Below are 23,092 nucleotides of genomic sequence, written 5' to 3'. Positions count from 1 at the left end.
AACTGACTCGTGTTGTGACGTGAGGTGGGTATTTTCCACGACTGTCTATATTTGGTTTGCATGTATCGCGTAAAGCATGTACGTGTAATAGGGAAACCAGAGAGACGTATGCACAAGAAGGACGAGCGCTTAATTTATGCCAAATATATAATCTGCCACTGAAGAGTGCCTTCTGGTTAACACACGAAAGCGGATTAACTTTGAAGCTTGTGGGCGTGGGCACCGGTCAGTAAAAAAGCAGTGCTTCGTATTTTCAACATTGAATTTCTTAGCGTGCGAGGATGATAAAACAGATTCCTGTAGTCATTTCTTAAAAGTGGAAAATAATAATAATTATATAGTTGCTCTTAAAAGGCAATTCAAACGGTGCTCTTGTTATTTCGCTACGATGCTAAAATTCCTAACAAGGAGTACCGCATAAATAATAAATAGTTTTGACTGTTTCTGCATAAATGATCCACTGCAATAAATTCACTGCACATTACACATCCGGTGAAACAGCAAGATTAATTGCATTTGAGACATAATAATCTGACTGTGTTTATTTCTAGTATCTGGCAGAAACAATTGCCTGGTAAATGAGGCTTGACTAAGTACAGCCCACACAAGGGCACCATTTAAAGAAATACACACGCAAAACAGTGTTGTATGTGTGTGGCTTTCTGTCATGGACTCCTTAGTGCACTGTGCTTAGTCAGAAATGAATGACAATCTCCCCCACGCTTCCAGAATAGTAATCCAGGCTCTTTTTTTCTTTCGACTCAGCCTCCAAGACGCTGATCATATTTGTTCACCCCTTTGGACTCGGTTGTCTCTGGACGTACAAGTCAGCAATGAATGAGTCACCACTGGGAGTAACAACAAGGGTCAGAATTTTCGCAAGGTATGTTTCTGAACACTTCACCTGGAACCGTGATTTGCTCATTTATTGGACTAACTTTAGTTTCACCCTTTTTTTTTGCTTGTATGATTGTCATGGCTTCCTAGTTCTTTTTTCAGGAAGACGGACAAAAGAGAGAATATTGGTCTACAAGTCGCTCACGCCAAGTCATGAAAAGCTGAAAGGTCACCACAATGGCAACAGGTCCTCACATTACACACGAATGCACCGACCGTCCGGGCGACGCAATTTCCCCACGAGTCAAAGCAGACACACTCACTACGTGGTCTTGGGAGGCGAGACTCTCCGAACTGGACCTGGGAAGCCAACTGGCGATCCTCGACCAGGCCCGGCGAGCCGCGATCGCCAGTGGAGCCCTGTCAGAGGGAACCACCCAGGAATAACCCGCGCAACGACTTCTGTAATAATAAAAAAGTTCCTCCTCCTCCTCCTCCTCCTCTTGAGCTCAGTGCCTCGCCATGAAATTTGCCTGATGTAGTGGTGGGAGCCCTCTACAGGAAAGCAGCAGTCTGCAGTTATGTACTATACCGAGCAGGAATGTTAAAATTTTACATACAAGCTGAGTTGCTTTTAAGCTCATTTTATGACAAATGGAGACATAACATGCTGAGTCCCGACTTCTTTTTTCAATACAACCATGACGACTAGAACAGAAACAAGGTAGCGAGCTACTACTTGCTAATGCACAGACTCTGTCATGTGCACTTTGCAAATCAGCTTGACAGGCAATACCAACATGCCCCCTAACAACAATAATTTGATACATGAAAAAGCAAATAATTTTAGAACAATCGAAAGCACTCATGCAATTTTGTAAACCGCGATTTCCAAGGGTCTGCGAGCATTATTTGGGCTTACTTATGTGTTTTTTATGCTCTTGTTTATTCACGCAATCTTCAGAAGTCCTTGAAAGGACTGTTGTCTCCATAACGTCCCTTCCTTTCCTTTGAGTACTCCACTTGTATCTTATTGCCACACCCGAACACTAAATGTGCCACAGAAATATCGAGAGCAGGAAATATGTGCTGGAAAATTTAGCTTAACGTTTTTTTTCTCCTACACTACGTGTCTTTCACCAATGTGTTATGAAAAGAATAGGACTTTGCAGCTCGAGCTTCTTTTGCTGACACAACAACTTTGCTTCGTTCTCCATGCTTTAAGCGGGTCGCCGAACATAATGAGAAAAATTAGCTCGATCTAAGCTTTCAATTCCATTAAATAGACGGCTATCTGTGTTTTGAATGTTGCAAACTCAGTGACTGAGAGCATAAAGTCCACCGGATCTGTACGAAAATTGTGGACATGTACACTGCTTCATTCGTCATTGATAATAAACAATATAAGCGTGCTTGTTTGAAGTCTTTTTTGCCACTTCAGACCTCTCGGTGACTTGGCGACATAATAAAGATATCTGTAGTCATGTTAAAGTACCGTACACACAAATACTGTCCGGACAGCGGTATAAGAAATGCCCAAGACTAGCGAGCGAGCAGCGCGACTAGCGCAGCGGCCATATTGCTCACTACGTAATGATGTTAATTTTGATTTTGACAGCGCCATCATTCTGTTGCATATTTCAGTTCATGACGCCACCACTACTCTTATTTCCGTTGCTGTGTGGAAGGCACAGTTTACCTTCTCTAATTATTATAGACGTTCTGTGGTTTGGCTTTCAATGTTGCACACAGCCTAGCTGATATATGAGCGACCGAGCTTCGTTAACGATTCTCACGGCTGATTTCGGTAGCAGGTTCTGACTTTCCGTGCCGTGTCGCCGCTTCTGTGCGGACTGTACGAAGTAAAGAGCGGTCCATTTCATGCCGCTATGGGCAGAAGTGAATTATAACCGACTCTAGAGGCCAAAATCACCGTCATATCAGCCTAGCATTACGGGACCGTTAGTTCAGGCCTGTAAGTAGAGAGTATACGTGCATGAACCCTTCGGCTGTAGGTAGTCTCTCCGCTGAACAAAGTCGCACTGGCTTGACATAGACTGCTGGCAAGGGCTGACAATCATGCATTTCAACTTCGGAAGTAGGTTTCCATTCACATCGAGCACGATTAAGTATACATAAAGGTGCTGCGGAAATCGCGTCGTCGGCGCGACCTTCTCGCTCTGCGGCCGATTTCACGAAGACTGACTCAACGACAGTCTGCAGACTGGTCGTATCGATGTCGGCGTCATGAAATCCTGTCACTCTGCGATGACCCTCTGCTGTCGGTCACGTCGGCGGCGTTGTCGGACTAATGTGGCAGAATGCCAGAATACAGTCTGCCGACTAGTCGGCCGACCATCGGCGTCGGTGTCCGGTCGGCCTAGTGTGAACGTGCTTTAAGTCCGTTGGACTGCGGATGGTGAGCAGTCGTTTTTTCGATACCTGGTGCTGCTCAATTGAAAATTTTCGTCCATGAGCTGTGCTATGAACACCGTCCTTCTGTCTGTAATTACGGTGGACGGGGCATCATGACGCAATACAATGTGATACATGAAGAACTGCGCTACCTCGGAAGCTGTGGTTCATGGGAGCGCCTTTGGTCTCTGCATGACGCGTTAACAGTCGGTCGATACAATCACTTATTGAATACCGTCGGTTGACAGAGGAAAAGTACCAAGAATGTCCAAGCCGACTTGGTAGAATGGCTTTAAGGTGGTTCAATGGGTTGCAATAACCCGGCGGGTTGTCAGGGACGGGGACTTTCGCCGCTGACATTCACGGCAGCCTTTGACATACTGTTTGATGCTTGCCGAAATCCCGGGCCAGCAACGCATCCGCGCACTTTGGCAAGTGTTCGTGAGGAGCCTAGACAGCCAGATGTAGGCTCGTAATCGCGAGCGAAAAGAACATCGTCCCGCAAGTCTTTTGGAACCCCCAGGAGGTAGGCTCGGTCATTCGAACGGGCGACCTTAGTACTGTAGTTGCATACAGTGCTGCTTGCCGTGTTTCCCACTATACGTATATTGTCTGCATTCAATGATTTCAGCTAGAAGAAAAAAAAAGAAAAAGAAAACGTGCTCGGGAAAGTTGTAGTGTCAGTAAGATACACTCGAGCTTCAATGCCCCATTCTTTTCATAAGACAATGGCGAGAGGCACGTAGTGTAGGAAAAAAAAAAAGATAACGTTATGCTAAATCTTCCAGGACATACTGTCTGATCGTGATATTTCTGCTGCACATTTCATGTTCAGGTGCGGTAGTAAAGGCGTTGAAACAAGTGGAGCACTCAGAGGAAGGCAAGGAACGTTATGGAGACAACAGTGGTTACAAGGACTTCTGCAAATATCGTGTAGTAAACAAGGGGACTAAATAAACATATAAGCAAGCCCAATTATTGCTAACAGATCCTGGGAGAATGCAATTTATGGTTTGAAGTTGTAAAAAAAATCTCGCTTGATGCATTCAAACAAGGCAAGGAGGTTGCAAGATGAACACTTCAACTGAGTAATAGAGGTGAGCAAGGGAAGCCTCAGCCTGGAGACAACGTTTCAATAAGCAAACATATTTGTGGGGTCCGTGAAGAAGACAAGTTTTCACGCTGAGGCTTCCCTTGGTCGTTCAGTGTTGATCGGCTAAATGTTAAGGCAAACTTATTCTGTCGCCATTTTTCAAAAATCTTTTGTTGTTGTTCGAACGCTTATTGAAATCTGGGAACACACTGTGCTTAGCTTGTTCAATGCTGTTTGAAGGGAAAGAAAAATTGTTTTTAATCATTTGTCATGTTTGTTAAGTGCGGAGTAGGCCGGCTGTGTGAGCTTGCCTTTTCTAGATACCTCTTATCTTACGGCGCAGGGCTAGCCTAGTTATTGATTTCATGCTAACTGTACATGCACCGTGTAAGAGTGACTACCAAAGATTCAGTCAATATGAAGTATCATTTCCTCAGAATTGCATTGAGTGCTTTTAATTGTTTTAACATTCTTTGCATTTTCATGTAACAAATTATCGTTGTGAGGGAGCATGAGAGATTTGGTGGTAATACCTGCCAAGCTGATTTTAAAACAGCACATGGCAGTTTGTGCATTAGCAAGTAGGAGCTTGCTACATTATTCCGGTTGTCATGGTTGTAATGACTAGAAAAGAAAAGAAGTAGCGACCCAACGTACTTCTCTGTTTGTCATAAAACGGCCTTCAGGTAAACTGGTATGTCAAATTTTAGCATTCCCGCTCAGTATGATACAAAGCTGCATGCTGCTGCGTTCCTGATAGGGCTCACACTTGTAATCATTTCACGGTGAGGCACATAGTTCAGGAGGACCTGTTGTCCCTATAGTGACCGCTGAGCTTCTTACGGCTTGGTGTGGGCAGCTTGCAGACCAATAAGCTCTTTTTATTCTGTATTTCTGAAAAAAGAAATGATGAAGTCATGACAAGCATGCAAGCAACAAATGGTGAAACTAAAGTTAGTCCACGAAATCAAAAATTCATGCGCGTTACGTGCCAAAACCACGATTGATTATGAGGCACGCCGTAGTGGGGGACTCCGGAATAATTTCGGCCACCTGATGTTCTTTAACGTGCATCCAGTGCACGGCGCAAGGGCGTCGTTTTTGCATTTCGCCGTCATAGAAATGCGGCCGCCGCGGCCGGGATTCAATCCCGTGCTCTCGGATTTAGCAGCGCGACGCCAAAGCCACTACGCCACCGCGGCGGGTGTCCAATAAATGAACAAATGACGGTTCTAGGTGAAGTGTTCAAAAGCATACCTTTTGTGGATTCTGGCCCTTGATCTTACTTCGAGGGGTGACACATTCACTGTTGACTTGTGCGTCCAGAGATAATAGTTCAAGACGTATTTTTGGGCTAGTTGGTTCATATCCGTAGTAAAACAGCGTCAGAGAACGCAAGGCACCAGGCGAAGAAGAATGGCACGTACACAGGGCGCACAAACAACTGAAGGTTTATTCACTGGATGCGCAGAATAAGTACTGGCTGAAGATGAATAACGTAAGAACTTATGAACATAAGTATGAACATATGAACATAAGAACTTAGTGGAATGGGGACATCTTTTTACAAAGGGACGGTATCTGCATTGGATCCTGCGTTGCTCCCATTTTGAGTGACATTTTCTTAGCGAAGTTAGACAGACTGTTGCCACAACGACCAACACCCATGCAAGTTCTACGTGGGTTTAGATTTGTTGATAACTTTTTAGTAGTTTTAGAAGTTGACGAGAAAGACTTGCGAAAGCAGCCTTCCGAAATAATTTGTTTTTCGTCAGTGCCTAGCACCTTTAAGAGTGACTCACGAGCTTCCTGTTGACTGCTATTTACGTTTTCTTGATTTTGGGATACATTTCTCATCCAAACACACACACACATACACGCGCGCACACGCACGCACGTAACATTATTTTGCATCTGCATTTATTTCAGTGGTGTCCTTGTGTGGGCTGTGCTTAGTCAAGGCTCCATTAGATGGCATTGTTTCTGCCAGTTACTAGTTATAAACACAATAATGTTATTATGTCTCAAATGCAATTAACCTAACTGTACAAAGGTACATTTGCTACTAATGTGCGGTAAATTTACCACGTGGTATCATTTATGCAGAAACAGCAAAAACTATTTGTTATTTATGCTTTACTCAATGTTAGGAATTTTAGCGACGTGGCAAACAAACAAACAAAACAAATAACAAGAAGATAACAAGACCCTCGTTTGAATCGCCTTTGAAGAGCAATAACTTTATAATTGTTATTACTTTCCACTTTTAAGAAATTACCCCAGAAATCTGTTCTATCCACCTCGCACACATAGAAATTCAGGGTTGAAAATGCGAAGCTTTGCTTTTGTACTCACCGGTGCACACGCCCGGAGGCTGCAAGGTTAATTCGCTTTCGTGGGTAGCCTCCAAGCAGACTGTGCTCTATTGCAGCGATGAATTTTCGTGCTAGCTAGCAGCATTTTTTCAAGGAACGCGTCATTACATGGCCAGATGCGGCATACCACTAACGATAGAAGCCGTGCAGTCGTTATACAATTTAGTACCCTCTAGTAATGCTAGTGGAACGACGCAGGTGATATAATTCACCGTCTTTAAACACGTCAGCTTGGTGGCGGCTATCGAATGTTGGACGCATAAACTGGCTGTTATATTATTGTTATCAAAAGAAAACTGCTTTAAAACGAATCTGCTTGATGCTGCTCAAAGGAAACGACCAGCACCCCGTTCGCAAATATTACAGCCGTACAATTTGCATTGATAAACGACCCGAACTGCAATCGATACGAATGGCCTACTGCTTATTGCACGTCAGTGAGGCCTGAAAACCTCTATTCAAGTAATAACATGTTCCTATGGGTGGGCAGCGCAACCCGGACGAAGGGCGAGAGAAAGTACACAATACGAGCGCAGACTAACAACTGGTTTATTATTTCAAGCAAAGAACTATAATATACAGAAAATGTAAACACGTGTAAAGTGACGTTTACAAGGGTGTTAGCCTATCTTGCCATTCAAAAAATCAGTTTCTTTATCCTGCAGAGTGATACAAGTCCGGCTGACGCATGCGCCTGAGTTCACATGCATGAAGTAGGTCTCTACAATCTCGCGGTTAATTTGATTCATGTTTTTGTACAGTATTTCAGTTTGTTCAAACATGGGTTTGCATCAGCAAACTCTACAATGCGCGGCCACATTAGAACCTGTTTCGTTCCTGATCGCAACTTGGTGCTCCCTAAGGCGGATGTTAAGGCAGCGTCCCGTCTGCCCAAAGCATATTTTGCCGCACGAAAGTGGAATGACGTAGACCACTCCCACCGAGCATGCCACAAGCTGCCCCGAGTGTTTGACGCGGCATGTAGCTTTGGACGCCTGTTTAGGTCTGTTGACAAGATTGCAAATCTTGTTTAAGGAGTTCTTTGCTGTAAAGACTACTTGAACACCATATTTCATGGCTGTCTTTTTTAACCCATGCCCCATCTGATGTACATAAGGGATGACTGCGTACTTTTTAACTTTTTCGATCTGTGTTTGGTGTGCTTCCCCTATTTTTATTTTATTCACTAGCCATTCACATATTGACACGATAATAGATTTAGGAAAACCGGCCTTCTCTACACGATTGAGTTGTTCGACTCAATCGTTTGCTCATGCAAACCCATGTTTGAACAAACGGAAATACTGTACAAAAATATGAATCAAATTAACCGCGAGACTGTAGAGGCCTACTTCATACATGTGAACTCAGGCGCATGCGTCAGCCAGACTTCTATCACTCTGCAGGATAAAGAAACTGATTTTTTGAATGGCAAGATAGGCTAACACCCTTGTAAACGTCAGTTTACACGTGTTTACATTTTCTGTATATTATAGTTCCTTGCTTGAAATAATAAACCAGTTGTTAGTCTGCGCTCGTATTGTGTACTCCCTCGCGTCCTTCGTCCGGGTTGCGCTGCCCACCCATAGGAATATGCTCAATCACCAACTCGCCCAGCTTGCCGTGTTAATCAAGTAATAAAGCACATACCTTAATAACAGAAGTTCAATAAAAACAATTGCCTTCTTATTTTGTTAGAAAATCACCTGTTAACTATGTTTGTAGGTTATTATATGTACATTTATTGATCAACTATTGAGCCGTGTTGAGCGCCCTATGAAAAGACACGAATTACCCTCATTACAGTAGCTCCACTTACGCGCTTTATGCTGCAACGCGCCGCGTTTGATTTTGCGCCCTCTGTGGCGATCGCTGAAACCTGAGAGTGTGCGGGGCCTGCTATTACTCCAATGCCGTACTGGCGCTGGACAAGCTGCGCGAAGACCGATGCTACTGGCGTCAGTATGCACGTCGATGTCAGCCTCACCGACAAAATGTGCCAGGACGGGTGCTGACTGCATGCGTTGTCGTAGTTGAGCAAAGGCCATCTGTTGCTAATTCGTACAGGCAAATGCCCTGTCGTCCCTTGTAAGGCAAGTCAGAGGTTCCTCTAGCTTCGAGAAGTTTTCAATTAAACGGCGACAATACGTCACAGAAGCCCAGGAAGCGCCGGACGGCCTTGTTGTCGGCAGGAAATGCTAGTAGCAAGCCTTGTCGGGATGAACTAGCGCTCACCGGCGGCGCAAAAGGCGCCGATCACCATGCGGTCCGTTCATTTCAAACTTTCATTTTCCGCTCGAGTAATAACCCCAGTGTGGTTCACAGTATTACTGATGAATAAATGAGTAGGTAAACGGATTGTGAGCAAGCTGCCTCGCAACGGGTAGAGCTATGTCAGCTAGTGCATGTATACTCTGACCCAGCTGCCTTATAAAGCATATAACAATTTCCGTCTTATTCGACTCACAAATCGAGATGTCAGGAAAGCAACGCTTCCTTTTAGAGTCCGTCAGAAGCACTGCCGCCGGCCGCGATTGTCGCGGTCAAAAACAATTCCCCACGAGCGCAGTCGTTTGCGGCAGTGCAACACTTCACCACAGCACGACTGCATCGGTTGGACAAGTCGTGAGGCTGCCGAGGGCATAAGATAATTTGGCCCCTTCTATAATGGAAGGCCCCATATGGCGCCTTCGGTCATCGCGCTTGCTCTCTGGTGTGACCTCTCTTTAGAGTTGGCGCGTCTGATAAGTCAGGATTCAAGGTGATTTACCATATTTTAAGTATAAAAATTTAAAATTTTCAGGTCTCTGAGGAAAGGTAGAAAAGGTTTTGTATTGAGAAGCAGCACCTCCATCTGGTCCAACTAAAAAGTACTTATTCTGTTGATTTGTTTATCATTACGCACTTGGCGGTTTCTTGAAATGCTGGCAACGTGGCTCAATATATCCCAAAAGATTCCCTTAAATGCCTCATTTACTAGCTCTTAAGGCATCTTCAGATGCCTCATCGGAAATATGCCATGGCCACAGTGCGGGACCGTGTTACTGCACCGAGCAGCAATTAGGTGACGTTGAAACGCGTGAAAGCGTACTCATTGGCTGCTTGTGACTGAACGGCTTGCTGGGCTGCAATGAACTAGCGAATATAGTAGGCAGCGAAGGCTTTTTTATTCCAAGGCTATTTCTCATGATCTAGTGCAGCACAGGGAGAAAAGTGCGCGTTTGCATACTGTCGTTATGTCGTAGTGCGGACAAGGAGAGCGGCATCATCGAAGGCGTGGAGGACGACGAGGAGCCGGAGCTGAAGGGTCTGAGCCCGGACGAGTCGGACGAGGAGCTGCCGTCCGAGCCTTTGCCAAGGGCGCCCGAGGACGGCGACACGTAAGCCTTCGTAATGGCGCTGCACGTCTTTGAAAGAAAGAGCACAAAAGACGAGAGTACAGCGGACCCTTATTTATAGGCACCGGCCTCAGGCCAAGCTGTCTTAAATTGAAAAGACTGGTTCCCTACTGTATACGTGTACGGCGCGCGCCGATGACCCCCGCGGGAATTCGAGACGGGGAGTCCGAAGTATGCTCAGGTGAGGCGCATCAAGGAACGCGCTTCCGATTAATTTATTAGCTGGGTTTGAATTAAATACAATAATTTATGATTGAATTAACATAATCCGATACCTATACACCGGGCCTATTGAGCGATATGACGGCCGAGAACGGTGCACCCGACGTGGAAATTTTACGCTTGCAGAAACGTGCTGTTCGTGCCATACGTGCTGTTCGTACCTTCGCGAAGACAACCGACCCTAGTCGACCACTCTTTCAAGAGCTGCGAATATTATCGGTATCAGTTGCATACAAACTAACGATAGCTCAAATAAAAAACAGAGTAATAAGAACTAATGATCCATTTCCTCTTACACTGTTTAGATTGCCGCTGAGACAAACAAGAGCCGCCACTAATAATAGATTTAACCTACCTATTGTCATAACACTTACGGCCAAAGGCTATTAGAGTACAATGGTGCTCAGATATGGAATGAGATTCCCGATGACATCAAACTCAAACATAATTTTTCAGCCTTATTGAAAAACATTTTTCTTATCTGTCCAGAACTGTGGGACTAAATACCTTTGTGTTTGGTTTTGCATATTCATAAACCTATTTTTTGTTGTTTTTCAGAATATGCATGCGCTTTACATATTTGCAATACCGCTATTGTTGTATCTCGCGTCTTTTTGTACATGTAGTTTGAATGTCTGCCATTTCTTTAGCGAATATCTTGTAGTTGGACCTCTCACTAGCCGAGGTGGCTATGGGACCAATCATGTTTTGTTGTATTGGTTTCATAAAATAAAATGATGTTGATGATGAAGAAAAAAGACGCAAAGGATTCGCTTGGCCTTATCCGTCGGCCATTGCGCACAGAGTGAAAACATAAATTAAATAGGGCACAGGAACAGATGGGGCATGATCACCAGATGCTGTACCTGCGAACAAGGAAAGGGCTCACGCAGGGCACTGCGGGCTAGAGCTCGAGTTCAGCTGCGCTCAGGGTAACGGCTATTGATGCCATACACGCAAGAACTTGGAAAATATCCATGAAAGGACGCATACAGCACCGGCAAAAACATGCACTCGCCTGCAGGCATCTGGCTAATTGTTTAGGAGCAAAGTTTATATATATATATATATATATATATATATATATATATATATATATATATATATATATATATATATATATATATATATATATATAAGCAACGATTAAGTAAAACTTCATTTGGGCCTAGTTGGTACATAATTCTGAACTTAAACTTGCAGCGCAAACACCTAAGACGGACCACAAAAGGAAGATACGACACACACTGGCGCTGACTAACCACTTCTTTATTTCTTTGTCGTCGATGCATATATAAACCCTAGGCCACACAACCACGCAGGCGCACAGATTACATTAGTGAGATCTGCCAACTTATTACATACACAAACGTAGGAATTCAAATTCAGATGGGTGCAGGGACAAAGATGCGTCACTGATGCAATTATCACCTTGTCTTTTTATGTGGTAGGCCTCTAAGGCAAGCCGCGCATGCTCATTCTTGCTTTCGCCAAGAATCAACGTCCGATCAAGTCGCGCCTTACAATTGCTGCAAGAGTTTATATGCGCAACAAGGTGTGCTCCTCTATTTACATTTTTGTTTACTTTTTGCGCATGTTCCCTGAGTTGCTCATTGACGCAACGCCCTGTCTGGCCTACGTACGTCTTACCACATGAGAGTGGGATGGCATAAAGCACGCCGACAGCGCACGACACTTATGAGGCACCATGCCGAATTTGGCATCCTCCTCTGCTCTCTCCGTAGGTGCGGGAGCATAGCTTTGAAAGCTTGTTTGGCGCAGAAAACGCCAATGGAAACTTTCTTGAGTTGATGGGTGACTTTATGTATATAAGGGACCACCGCAGGCCTTCGCGTTTCACGTTCGGCGGCCGGCCTTCTTATGGTTTTTCTTCCCTGAATCAGAGGTTTCTCCAGACATCGTTTCGTATAAATAGGGACACGAGAACGTGTGGTGTCGTGCTACTAGCAGAAATATCAAAAGAGAGTGCCGTTAAATCTGTATACCTTTCTTTTAATTCCACCAAACGTCACTGAAGTTCGGCTCGGCGAATGCCAATTGAGAAAGACGGCGTCACCGTTCTTGCGTTTTTGAAACCTTCTTATTGTAATTAAGCTCTAAAAGTGCTGTCAGATTTATTAGGAGGTCGCGCTGAGCCTGCCGATCTTTAAAACTGGGCTGTTACGTGAAGAAGTTGTCTAATTGCGCAGTAGCGCTTCTATTGTCAAAATTGAACATGCAAATTTGTTGGCTAATGCCGCCGGTCGCGACCAAGTTGAGCATTGAGAGCGCCTAATTCTACGGATTCTGTGCCATTTCCTTGAGTCCGCCTTAGAGAGATGAATCAAAGAGTGAAGACAGTGAGGTTAGCCACAGCATGTTCCGGTTGGCTAGCCGCGCACTGGGGAAATGGAAGCCGATTAATGTGCGCGATGCCCGCAAAAAATTTCACAATCAAGATCTCCTCAAAAACTGCAACACAAAGCTTTAAACCCCTTTCGCATATGTCAGTCGGGACAAGCATTGCTTACTCCTGTTCAGTGATGGGCGACAATTCTCTTTGCACGATGAAGAGGGAGCAATGTCACACCCACGGTGGTACGTCTACCAACCAGGAAGGTCTTAGTACATGCTCCATTGTGAAATTCAACATTCGGCAAGCTTAAACAGCGGGAAAAGACGAACAGAAAAATGCACGTTCACATAGGACATGCGCAGGTCCTGTGCGTATTTTTGTTTTCATCGTTGTGCGTTGTTTAAGCTAGCATTGTGTTGCACCAACTTGCCCAAGCAGAAGTACTCCTCAGTTTAATTCCTGTGATGAGAGCAACATGTGCGACCAATCAGTGAACTGAGCTGACTTACTGTGAATACAGGAGCTGCCGATGATGATTGGCTTTTTATGATGCAAGGGTCAGTTCTGGCCAGAGAGCGCCAAACACATGATAGAATGGGTTAAAAATGGTGCACGAGGTCCCGAATCGATGACCGAACTCACGTTCACTTTACCAGTATGCCTGGACGCCGTTCGCTGTAGCCGCTCGGCCACAGTTCGACTGAACGTGGTGGTTGTCACTAGGCTCATATATGTAATTTTACATATCCTTTTGCGACTGTGTAATTATGATAGTAATACTAGCAGGATCTTGGTCTTTTCGACATAAGCCGTTGGTATATGATAGGAATTTGGTTGTTACAAGATCTTCGTATAGTGAGCAGCTGGGAGCGAACACATGCAGACACAAGAGGGACTAATGTGTGATCATTCTTGATGCAGTTGGTGCGTTTGTGATCGCCCTGCGTCACTCACTACGAAGGCGCTGTTGTGACGAGCTGCAAGAGTTGTCTTGAAGTTAATAAAACAGTTGGATGCCCAGTGACACCATAGTGTCTCTGCAATGTGCGCAGAAATGTCTCCAAGTTCAGACGCTACTCACAATACTTGAAGCTTTGCCCCCAATTTGGAGCAGGTTTCCTGCACGGTAGTGCTCATGTGGGATGTGGAGGCTAGTTGCACAGTTGCGTGATTAGCTATTAGCGAAAATAGCGTTTCACAAGAACCGCAGCTGTTTCCAGCTCGAGGCCGCTAGGAGCACTCCATTATCCTTCATTCGTGGGCTTGAGGTGCAGAGTGGTAAACAAAAATATAAACGCTGAAAATTATCGAGAGACAGTAATCGTAGAACCCCCACGAAATGACGCGCAGCACAACTATAATGACCTGTGGAGTTTCAGGAACTGCAGCGCTCGAGTTGCTTTCCGAGTGCCATTTGGCCATGAGGGCCTGGGTGGCCTCAGAAACAACGATATCGAGAAAAACCACGGCGAAAGATTAACTGTTGATTCATTTAACTGTAACGTTAATTATAGATAAGGGTTAAATTATAGGTGAAGGAAAGTGAAAGACAACTTTGCCATTGGTGGGAGCCGAAATCTATACGCATGCCAATCAAGTTACGTTCATTTTCTCGAGCCTTTATCTAGAGTGCTCAGTGATGGAAACGCGATATTCGGACCACATAGCGTCACGGGAAAGCGCTGGGACATAATGCGTCACCCAAGCGCGCACTTTATTGTACGCGATCTATCCCCAGCAGTGGCGTAAAAAGCCACGTGCTCCGAGTATCACGTTTCAGCCCTTATATGTCTCGCCCTGGGAGTGTTACAAGGCGCAATTCGCCGCCACGATGGCTGCGTATAAGGCACATCCATTAATCTGCAAGCCTCACTAGTACGTAAATGTTATGAGATCGGCAAACGGCTAGTAATAAACAGGCCTCATGGGATATTTGCGTAGAGCCCGCAGCGTTAGTCACGGGCTCATCGTCTGGCGCGCTAGTGAGCTGTTAATTCCTCGATTTGTAGACTCACTTTCCGAGGGTAACTAACTGAATGTGTTTGTTGCACCGAACAAGCTAGCCAATTAAGTGCCAGTGAATTTGACAAGAGCTATTTGACACTCACGAACGTAGACTCCAATTTATGTTCCAGGATGCCCGGATTGACTGCAAAGAACAACACTCTTTTGTGGTTGCTCCTCTGTTGTATGCCGCTTTTGGCTAGATTTAGTCGATGGCCGAGTGGAAATGTGTGCCTATCAGAAGGAACCACAGGCCTGTGGTTTGCCTTTGCAGGTCTTCGACTCACCAAGCCCAAAGTCATGCTGCCATTTTGCCAGGTGCTCCCACGAACGGCAGCCCTAAAGGTACCCGCGCAACGTTAAAGAACCCCAGGTGGCTAAGCCCCCCCCCCCCTACGGCGGGCGTACTAGTCATATCGTGGTTTTGGCGCGTAAAACCGCAGACTTTAATTAATGAAAGTTATACACGACTTTAGTGTTCGTGTAGACCAGGATGCGGTCTAATTGCTTAGATTGGAGTGATACGGTGATTCCTTCTTGTTGCTTAAGCTTCCATGCTTTATTCCCAGGTTGCCAACCGAGTATTCAAATTTGGCTCAAGGCTGTTAATAGATCTTCACTACCCTCTTTGGGGAAAGTTAAATGAATGCGCATAGAATGTGATTGAGAAAATCATAAGCAGAAAACAGTTGACTGCTGAAAAGTCGTGAATGTCTCCTGTCAACAAACAGTCACGTCAGGTCGGGAAATCAGTGTGATGATCATGGACGTTCGTCACTATTTTGTGTGTCTTAGGACGAGGAAGGATGTGAAAGAAACGCTATTAGACAAAAACAAATGTTTAGTTTTCACACAGAAAACGATCGGTAAAGGAAAGGAAAGGACAAGAAAAGAAAACAGCATCACAGATCAAGCTTCACGCTCAGACAGGTGTACGTGACGTTCAGTCCAGAGAAGGACAGTGAGTCAAGACGACCAGTCCTACACCAACGTTCGGCGCGTCAAGAGTTCAAAAAACCAACTCACAGTTTGGGTCGTGACAGCTCGCTTGTCGTTGCACGGTACGGTCGCCGAGGTGAGCCGAGGCAGAGGTGGCACGGTTGCTGCGGCATACGGTAGCGCATACGGCTGCGCTACCGTATGCGGCGCCAGCCTGCGTTGAAAACACCACTGCGATGTCCTGCCGCGACTCACGAGGACCGCGACCCAGGGTCGACCCACGCAGGCAGCACTTCGGTAGGCTTCGACCAGGAACGACCCTCAGCAACTGCGCCCTGGCAGGAGCCGCTCAGCAGGCCTCGTCCTTGGTCCCGGAACAGGCCTCCGCATCTGGCCCTTGGTCACCGGCTGCAGCAGGAACAACGGCAGGAGCTCTTCCCGAGGGTCGAAGTCGATCTGCTACCACCGTGGCTTCGCCGCTCGAGCTCCTCCGCACGTTCTTCACCTAACACTTTTTTAATTTTATTTTCAATACTGCCACTCGCCGTTGAGAGCATAGGAGGTGGGCATTACAAAGACAATAATGTTTAAAAAGAAAAAAAAAAAACGGAAAAAGAACGCATACAATGCGAATTTTTTAGTTTTGTCCTTTTACCCTTCTAGCTTCTTTGCCACCTGCCCTCAGCTCGCCTTCTTCACTTCTGTTTCCGATTTCTTCAAACTTGCAATTCTATTAAGTCCACAAATCGCGGCGTACACTTGAAAAAATTATAAAAAGGAATATTGTGTCCTTTCTCCACAATCAGAAAGATGACGTGGAGGTTTTCTGTTTCTCTTTGGGTAGCGCTGTGTTGGAGAACTCTGGTGCAATACAGGTCATGCAGGACCTGGCACTGAGGTAGGTAGAGGACATATGATGTCATTACAGTCAAATGATGTTTTGGCTAGTGCTTGTTTAAGGCTAGAGGCATCTTTGAAAAACTTGAGTTGCGCGTTATTACGTTATTTCTTATCGATGCCTTGATTTGTGATCCATGAACACTGACATTGATATAAGGGTCTGGATCATAGTGCGGAGTGAACTTGTCGTGTCTGTCTTGCTTGCACAAGACTCGTTGACTGACACAGAAGCGATGTGGTTGAGTGTGCCTTCGTGCATCAGCATGTTGTTTGTTATACGCTTTTTTTCTCCAGCACAGTTTTTTCAACTTGGTTACGTCTTCCGTTTCCGAAGCAGCTTCATCGTAGCAAGGCAGAAGATTTCTCATCGGTCTGCCAAACAGCAGTTCATACAGTGATCTTCCTGTAATCAGGTATTTTGAAGACCTGTATGACCTCAGGAAAGTGTCGAGCTCTACTTTCCAATCTGTGTTCTCAAGCTGACTAGTGCGAAATTGCTTTTTCAATGTTCTCATTAACCGCTCAGCTTCGCCATTAGCTTGATGCCACAAAGGTGTGATCCGATGATGCCAAAATCCTAACTTTTTTGGAGTGCAGAAAACTCTCTGCCTTGGAACGGTGGCCTGTTGTCACTTTTTACCTGGTCAGGGATTGCGAACTGGCAAAACACTTGTCGCAGGGGGGAAGCATACTGTTTGCCCTTGTGAAGTGTCTGACTTGTACCGCTCGGTATCGTGAGAAGTTATCACCACCATAGCGTACTTTCCATCTAGGAAGGGACCACAAAAGTTGACTGACGCTTCTTCTTAGGGACCACTGGGTAGTTCCGTGATGGCAAGTGATTTTTGCTTTGCTTAAGGAACAGCTGCTTGACATGGTAGGCAGCTTTTAATCAAAGTGTGCACGAGCTTATCTATGCCTTGAAACCACACTTTTTCTCTCAACATTTGTTTGGTTTTGACGATGCCTTGATGGCCCTTGTGGGCGAGCAGCACTGCTTGCTTCTGCAGGGTAGTGGGATGAACTAGGCATGTTCCTCGAAGGACGGGGCCCTCAGCCATTCTTGCTAGTTCTGTCTTTATAGATGCAAATGGCTTCAGTTCAGCTGAGACCCAGCTGTTGAGTGTGGGGTGATGGATAGCATTGATAAGTGACTGTAGCTGCTGGTCTGCTTTCGTTGAGTCAGCGACTTCTTGAACCAAGAAGGCCTTTGGGATGTTATGGCGCTGGATAAAGTTGATATACTCATCAGGTACCTTGTCGATGCGGGCGCACATTTTCGTTTCGGGAACTGGATGCCTGGAAAGGTAATCGGAAGGGTTACTACTTCCTGCAGTGTTTTGTACACCAAACTTGTCCTGTTGAATGCGTAGATAGGCGCTCAATGCGGGCAGATGGTGATGATCTTGGCTTTCCCAGTATGCTCATTAAAGGCTTGTGATCAGTCAGCAACAGAAAGCTGATTCCACAAAGGTAAATAAGAAGTGTTCCATGGCCCATACAGCTGCGAGCATTTCACGTTAAATTTGGGAGTAGCAGATTTCAATTGGTGTAAGCGCTCTACTTGCATAAGCTATCGCTAAAATGTGTTCACTGTCACGCTGTGTGAGGATAGTACCCACTCCATGTGGACTTGCATCTACCACCAGTTTTGTCGGTTTGGATGGATCAAAGTAAGCAAGGGTGGAGGCATTAGACATGGCTTGCTTTAGTCTCTCAAGAACGTTCTGCTGTTGTTCTGTCCACTCCCATACAACATTCTTCAATGTCAGTTCACGTAAAGGCTGTGTGAGGTCAGCAAGATTTCTCAGAAATCTGCCTGAATAGTTGATCATTCCTTGCAGGCTTTTCACTTGTGGTGACTCCTGTGTTTTAATTTGTAGGAAAGCTGCTATCTTCTTGGGATCAGGACGAACGCCATCAGCTGAAAAAATAAGTACAAAGTTCAATTCACGTTGATGAAAGTGACGCTTCTTTTCATTGAGTGTCAATCCAGCTTCTTGGAGTCCCTGCAGAACGGCTTCCAAGTAGGTGTCATGCTCCAGTTTTGTTTGCTCAAAGACAAGAATATCATCACTGACATTCAGGCCATTGCGGATGCCATTGAGCACATGGCGTATGGTGTTCTGAAAGATTTCAGCTGCACTGCTGATGCTGAAGTTCAGGCGTTTGTAGCGAAACAAGCAAACATGTGTTGAGAACGTGGTGAGTTGCCTTCAGGAAGGCTCATGTTCCAACTTATGATATCCATTCTTCAAGTCAAGATTGGAGAATATTGTTGCTCCATTTAAGGCAACAATGACGTCAATCACTGTTGGGCACAAATGTCGTTCCCGTTGAATGGCAGTGTTTTCAACACGCATGTCAATGCAGATTTGAATTTCATCAGGCTGATGTGGTTTGGCACATTAACCACAATGGACACCCGCGGTGTAGGTCCGATGGCTGGCTAAATTATGTCTTCTGACAGGAGGCGTTCAATTTTTTTTCTGTGGCGTCACGTAAAGCAAACGGAATACGCCTGTGTGGTTGTGCAAGAGGTGTGACAGTATCGTCCACAAAAAGGTGAATGTGCTGGTTTTTGAGTTTTTCAACTCCACTAAACAATTGCGGGAATGCTTCCACGATTGACTTGTCACCTCGATGCTCATTAACTTGGTATGTCATCTGGACACACCGCAGGTTGGATGCTGCTGTGAAGCTTAAGGGTGGTGCAAAGTTTCCTGGAATGACATGTCTTTTTCAGTGCAGTTACCTTTGTATCTAATTGTTACAGAGACTGCATAGAAGTTTAAGTGGAGATGTGGCTTTTTGGGAACACTTTGATGAATGTTTCCCGGAGTTTTACCTGTAGGTGATAGCTCTTAAAGTCATTTTTGCCAACAATTGACACCATTCCACCTGTGTCGATTATGAAAGTGACTAGCACATTGTTGACAGTGACAATAACTTTTGGAGATGGGCCAGCTTGAGGTGAGCTCATGGCAACAAAAACATACTCGTCACTGCTTGAACTTGTATCACAGGTGGCTGCATGTTCTTTGATACTTGAACACTTTTTACTGCAGACTGTCTGTGAATTTCTGTTTTGACCATTGTCACAGTCCACTGCTTGTACCATTTTTCTCGTTGAATGGCAGAATCGTGCAAAGTGACCAACCTTGTTACATTCCTTGCATGTCTTGCACCATGCAGCACAACTTGATCGTGAGGCCACTTGCCGCTGCAGTTGCGACAATGTGCTGATGAGACACGAGGTCGTTGCGGTGCATTGGTCTGTTGTGGCATCTGTTTCCAATTTGTTTGGTGTTAGCCATGGTGCTGTCCTTGCTTGTGCCCTGCGAGCAGCGCCACATTGCTACCGACGTTCTTTTCAATTTCAGATACATCCCGCTCGATATCGTCGAGCATTCTCCCCTGTTTAAGTCTGGTAAAGTGAGGGAATGAAGCGTTGCATATTTTCGAAGGCGAGACGATGTTGTGGCAAGAATTATTTGGTTCTGGACTTCAGCGTCGACGTTCTCGAAGTTACAGTGGTGAGAAAGCTGCCGGCGGCACTCATAGAAGGCGTCCAATGACTGACCAAGGTTTTGCTGGGCTTGACGAAATTTGTAGATCGCAAATGTCGAGTTCATTCGCGGGGCAAACTATGCGCACAGTTTCGCTCATGCGGCATCGTATTCTGGCGTCGATGGCCTCTGCTCGGCCTGGGTCGTGCTTGTGGCTGTTGCAGCTTGCGTAGTGCTGTCGGGGAGGGAGTGAAATATGTCTTACACTTCCTCACCGACGTAGTGCAGAGGAGCGCTTTCTTGCTTGCATTTGTCGTGATGTCACTCGCTGAAAGAAAGTTCTCGAACCTTTTTATCGACTTGGTCCATTCGTGACCAATATTGTTGGCGTCTGTAATGCGACGGTCGAAACTTGGGAAGGGAAGGAGCATGTGTGCCATGGCTGCGATTGCTGGTTGCCGCTTGCTGCCGAGGGATGATACGATAGACTGACTGTTGGTTTGGCGCTCACACGAGATCAAATAACACTTCTGACACCATTTCAGTGTTGCCGTAGACCGGGATGCGGTCTGATTGCTTAGATTGGAGTGATATGGGGATACGAACTTGTTGCTTAAGCTCACGACCTACTGGAACTCCAGACCTGCACAGATATCCGGCTTCTATGGGAGCAGCTTGCGGCCACTTCCGTTCAACCGACGGCCGTAGGTGGCACTTTTATAACCTGTTCGTCTGCTACGCGGTGGGCGGCTGTGCGGCGTTGTAATTAGTACGGCAGCTGTTGTGTTGTGACGAACTGCTTGTCTAGTTGATGATTTTGCTAACACAGTGACAGTGATGTCACAAGGCTTTGATCGGTCACTTGGCTCCAAAAGTTGACTGCCCGAACCTAAAAAATGTCGGAGCGTGTAGTCCGCTGCTCTGTAAAATAGCGTTAAATAGCCGCTCCTATTGCCTTTTTCAAGCAGATTATTATAAATCACATTGCTTATAGAGTTCGTAAAGTACGCAAGTTTCATTGTATACGTTGTAAAATGCGTTTCTGCGCTCTTTAGAAACTTGAAACCACCGTAATGTTTGACGACAGAACGGTTACCACTCGTTTTAGCTCTTAAAAGTTATCCGTGAATGCGTCGTAAGTTCAAAAAGTGAATTACGCACACAGCTTCACTGCGTACGTATCTTAAGCACCACCGTTATGCTGCCGCCGTACCACGCAGAAAAGCTAGCTTTACAGTTCGAAAAGAGTTCCGTGACACGATTTAAGGCTTGCAGTGCAGCACGTTTTAAAGCACTGGGATCGCTTAATTTTTTGCAAGCTTTCTACTCAGCTAGACATCCAACGAGATTAAAAACAACATATGCTCACCTTCCCTTGAAACAGAATCGATCAGCCCATTGCACATATCGGGCGGAGGACTTACTCGTGAATACTTTTACTACACTTTTACCAGATCATCTGCCTTTCACTACGGCACACAGCAGTAAATCCTAATGTCACCTACGACATTAGGCTACTAAAAAAGCTAGATTATCCTATGAACCTTGTTAAACATTTTTTCCCGTCTCTTACGGAGGCTAGGAAAGGGAAACTTATGCCGTCGATCTAGCATTGCAGCTGCCACCTATGCTCGTTGTTTACATTTCTTGCACCGCTCCTCCTCTTCTAGTTTCACTATTCAAACTCAAAGCATGCACAAATATGTTTTCTCTTGTATATTTGTGAATTTATTCATTCACCGCCAATACAAGCGCTTTGTGCCTGCCGAAGTGGCAAGACAAGCGCTGAACAGATCACAGAAACAGACGATAGCGAACAGGTTATAACTAGCGCCACTCTGCTCGTACGTTCTTTCCCTAGCGGCAAAAGGGGCGAACTAGACCAGGCATGCTGGAGGAGGGAGATCTGTGCAGGTCTGGAGTTCAGTAGGTCGTCCTTAAGCTTCCATGCTTCGTTCCCAGGTTGGCAACCGAGTATGCACATTTGGCTAAATTCTGTTAATAGACATTACAATGGCAGCCTGCCCCTCTGAGAAAAAATTCGCATGAATGACATATGTCCGGTGCGCTGGAGATATCAGAATCAGAATCACTGTAGATATCGCCATCACAATAAAACTTAATGGCACTTACGCTGAGCTGCTGAAAAGGCGCCCCTCACATGGTTTGGCCATTGCAAATCACGAAATTTGGCGAAAAACAGCGAATAAATTAGACAGCATGAACACAAAGCTGTGCATATATTAGTCCAGAAAGCTACAGAAGGTAAACATGCGCAGTTGCATACGAAAATACAAGCACATGGAATTGTCCGGGAGCAAAAACAAAAGCATGGTATTGCGGTCGTGTCCGTAAAGTATACTTTGCAGTGATATACGCCCCGAAAACCACTCAAAATTTAAACGACAGCCCTCGTTTTCTCGGAGGAGGCACACTCCCAGCGAGCCGAGACGAGGCTTACAACGGCCGCCTGCAGCAGCAGCAGCAGCACAGCTAGCAGCAGTGTGAACGAAGGGCGCCGGCCGTGCAAACCGGAAGCGCCGCGTTGCGAGTAGGGGAAAGAAGAAGTAAAAGCGCGGCAGTTGTGACGTCCACCGCTGGTAGCTCTCGCAACATCGTCTCGTAGCATTTCATTTGCTTCTATATCGGCTGATCCGAAACTAGATTTCCTATATATAAGCCTTTCTCTGTCTTCAAGTACCTCCGAGGTGAAATAGAAAACTCTCCGCCTTTGTTTTCGTGCCCACTGCTTATCACTACGGTGCGCTGCTTCTACGAAAAATCTAGAGTTACTGTAGTGTGTACAGTAACCCTAGAAAAATCGGTACCGCCTTGCTAATTGAGGCCCGAGCTGTTTTCCTACGGACAAAAATGTACTAGAGGAATTATTGACAACAGGTTGATGCATGTGTGTGCTGCAGCAATAATGCCGAGACAACTCGGCGCATCATAATGGAATGCGAAGGCTTTCACCAACCGCAACCCTTAAGAAATGTCCACCTTCTAGGAGAATTGGGATTTAAAGCGGATGGAAGCATTAAACG

The 23,092-nt window shown here is 45.5% G+C and overlaps 1 protein-coding gene and 1 pseudogene across 1 annotated transcript in view; one reads left to right on the top strand and one right to left on the bottom strand.

Moving 5' to 3' along the window:
• LOC126545936 (uncharacterized) overlaps positions 1-23,092 on the top strand; it is a 120,164-nt gene that overhangs the window by 91,031 nt on the left and 6,041 nt on the right. Inside the window, exons 5-6 of the mRNA XM_055061620.2 lie at positions 9,966-10,100; positions 14,975-15,045. Of these exons, the coding sequence (XP_054917595.2) occupies positions 9,966-10,100; positions 14,975-15,045 (206 nt within the window). The remainder of the gene's footprint in view (positions 1-9,965; positions 10,101-14,974; positions 15,046-23,092) is intronic.
• On the bottom strand, positions 19,849-20,488 carry LOC129380506 (uncharacterized; annotated as a pseudogene).

Source organism: Dermacentor andersoni, chromosome 1 (genome assembly GCF_023375885.2).
Source record: "Dermacentor andersoni chromosome 1, qqDerAnde1_hic_scaffold, whole genome shotgun sequence".
Classification (NCBI taxonomy): domain Eukaryota; kingdom Metazoa; phylum Arthropoda; class Arachnida; order Ixodida; family Ixodidae; genus Dermacentor; species Dermacentor andersoni.
The sequence above is the reverse complement of the archived record's forward strand: the minus strand, read 5'-3'. Positions and strand labels throughout refer to the sequence as shown.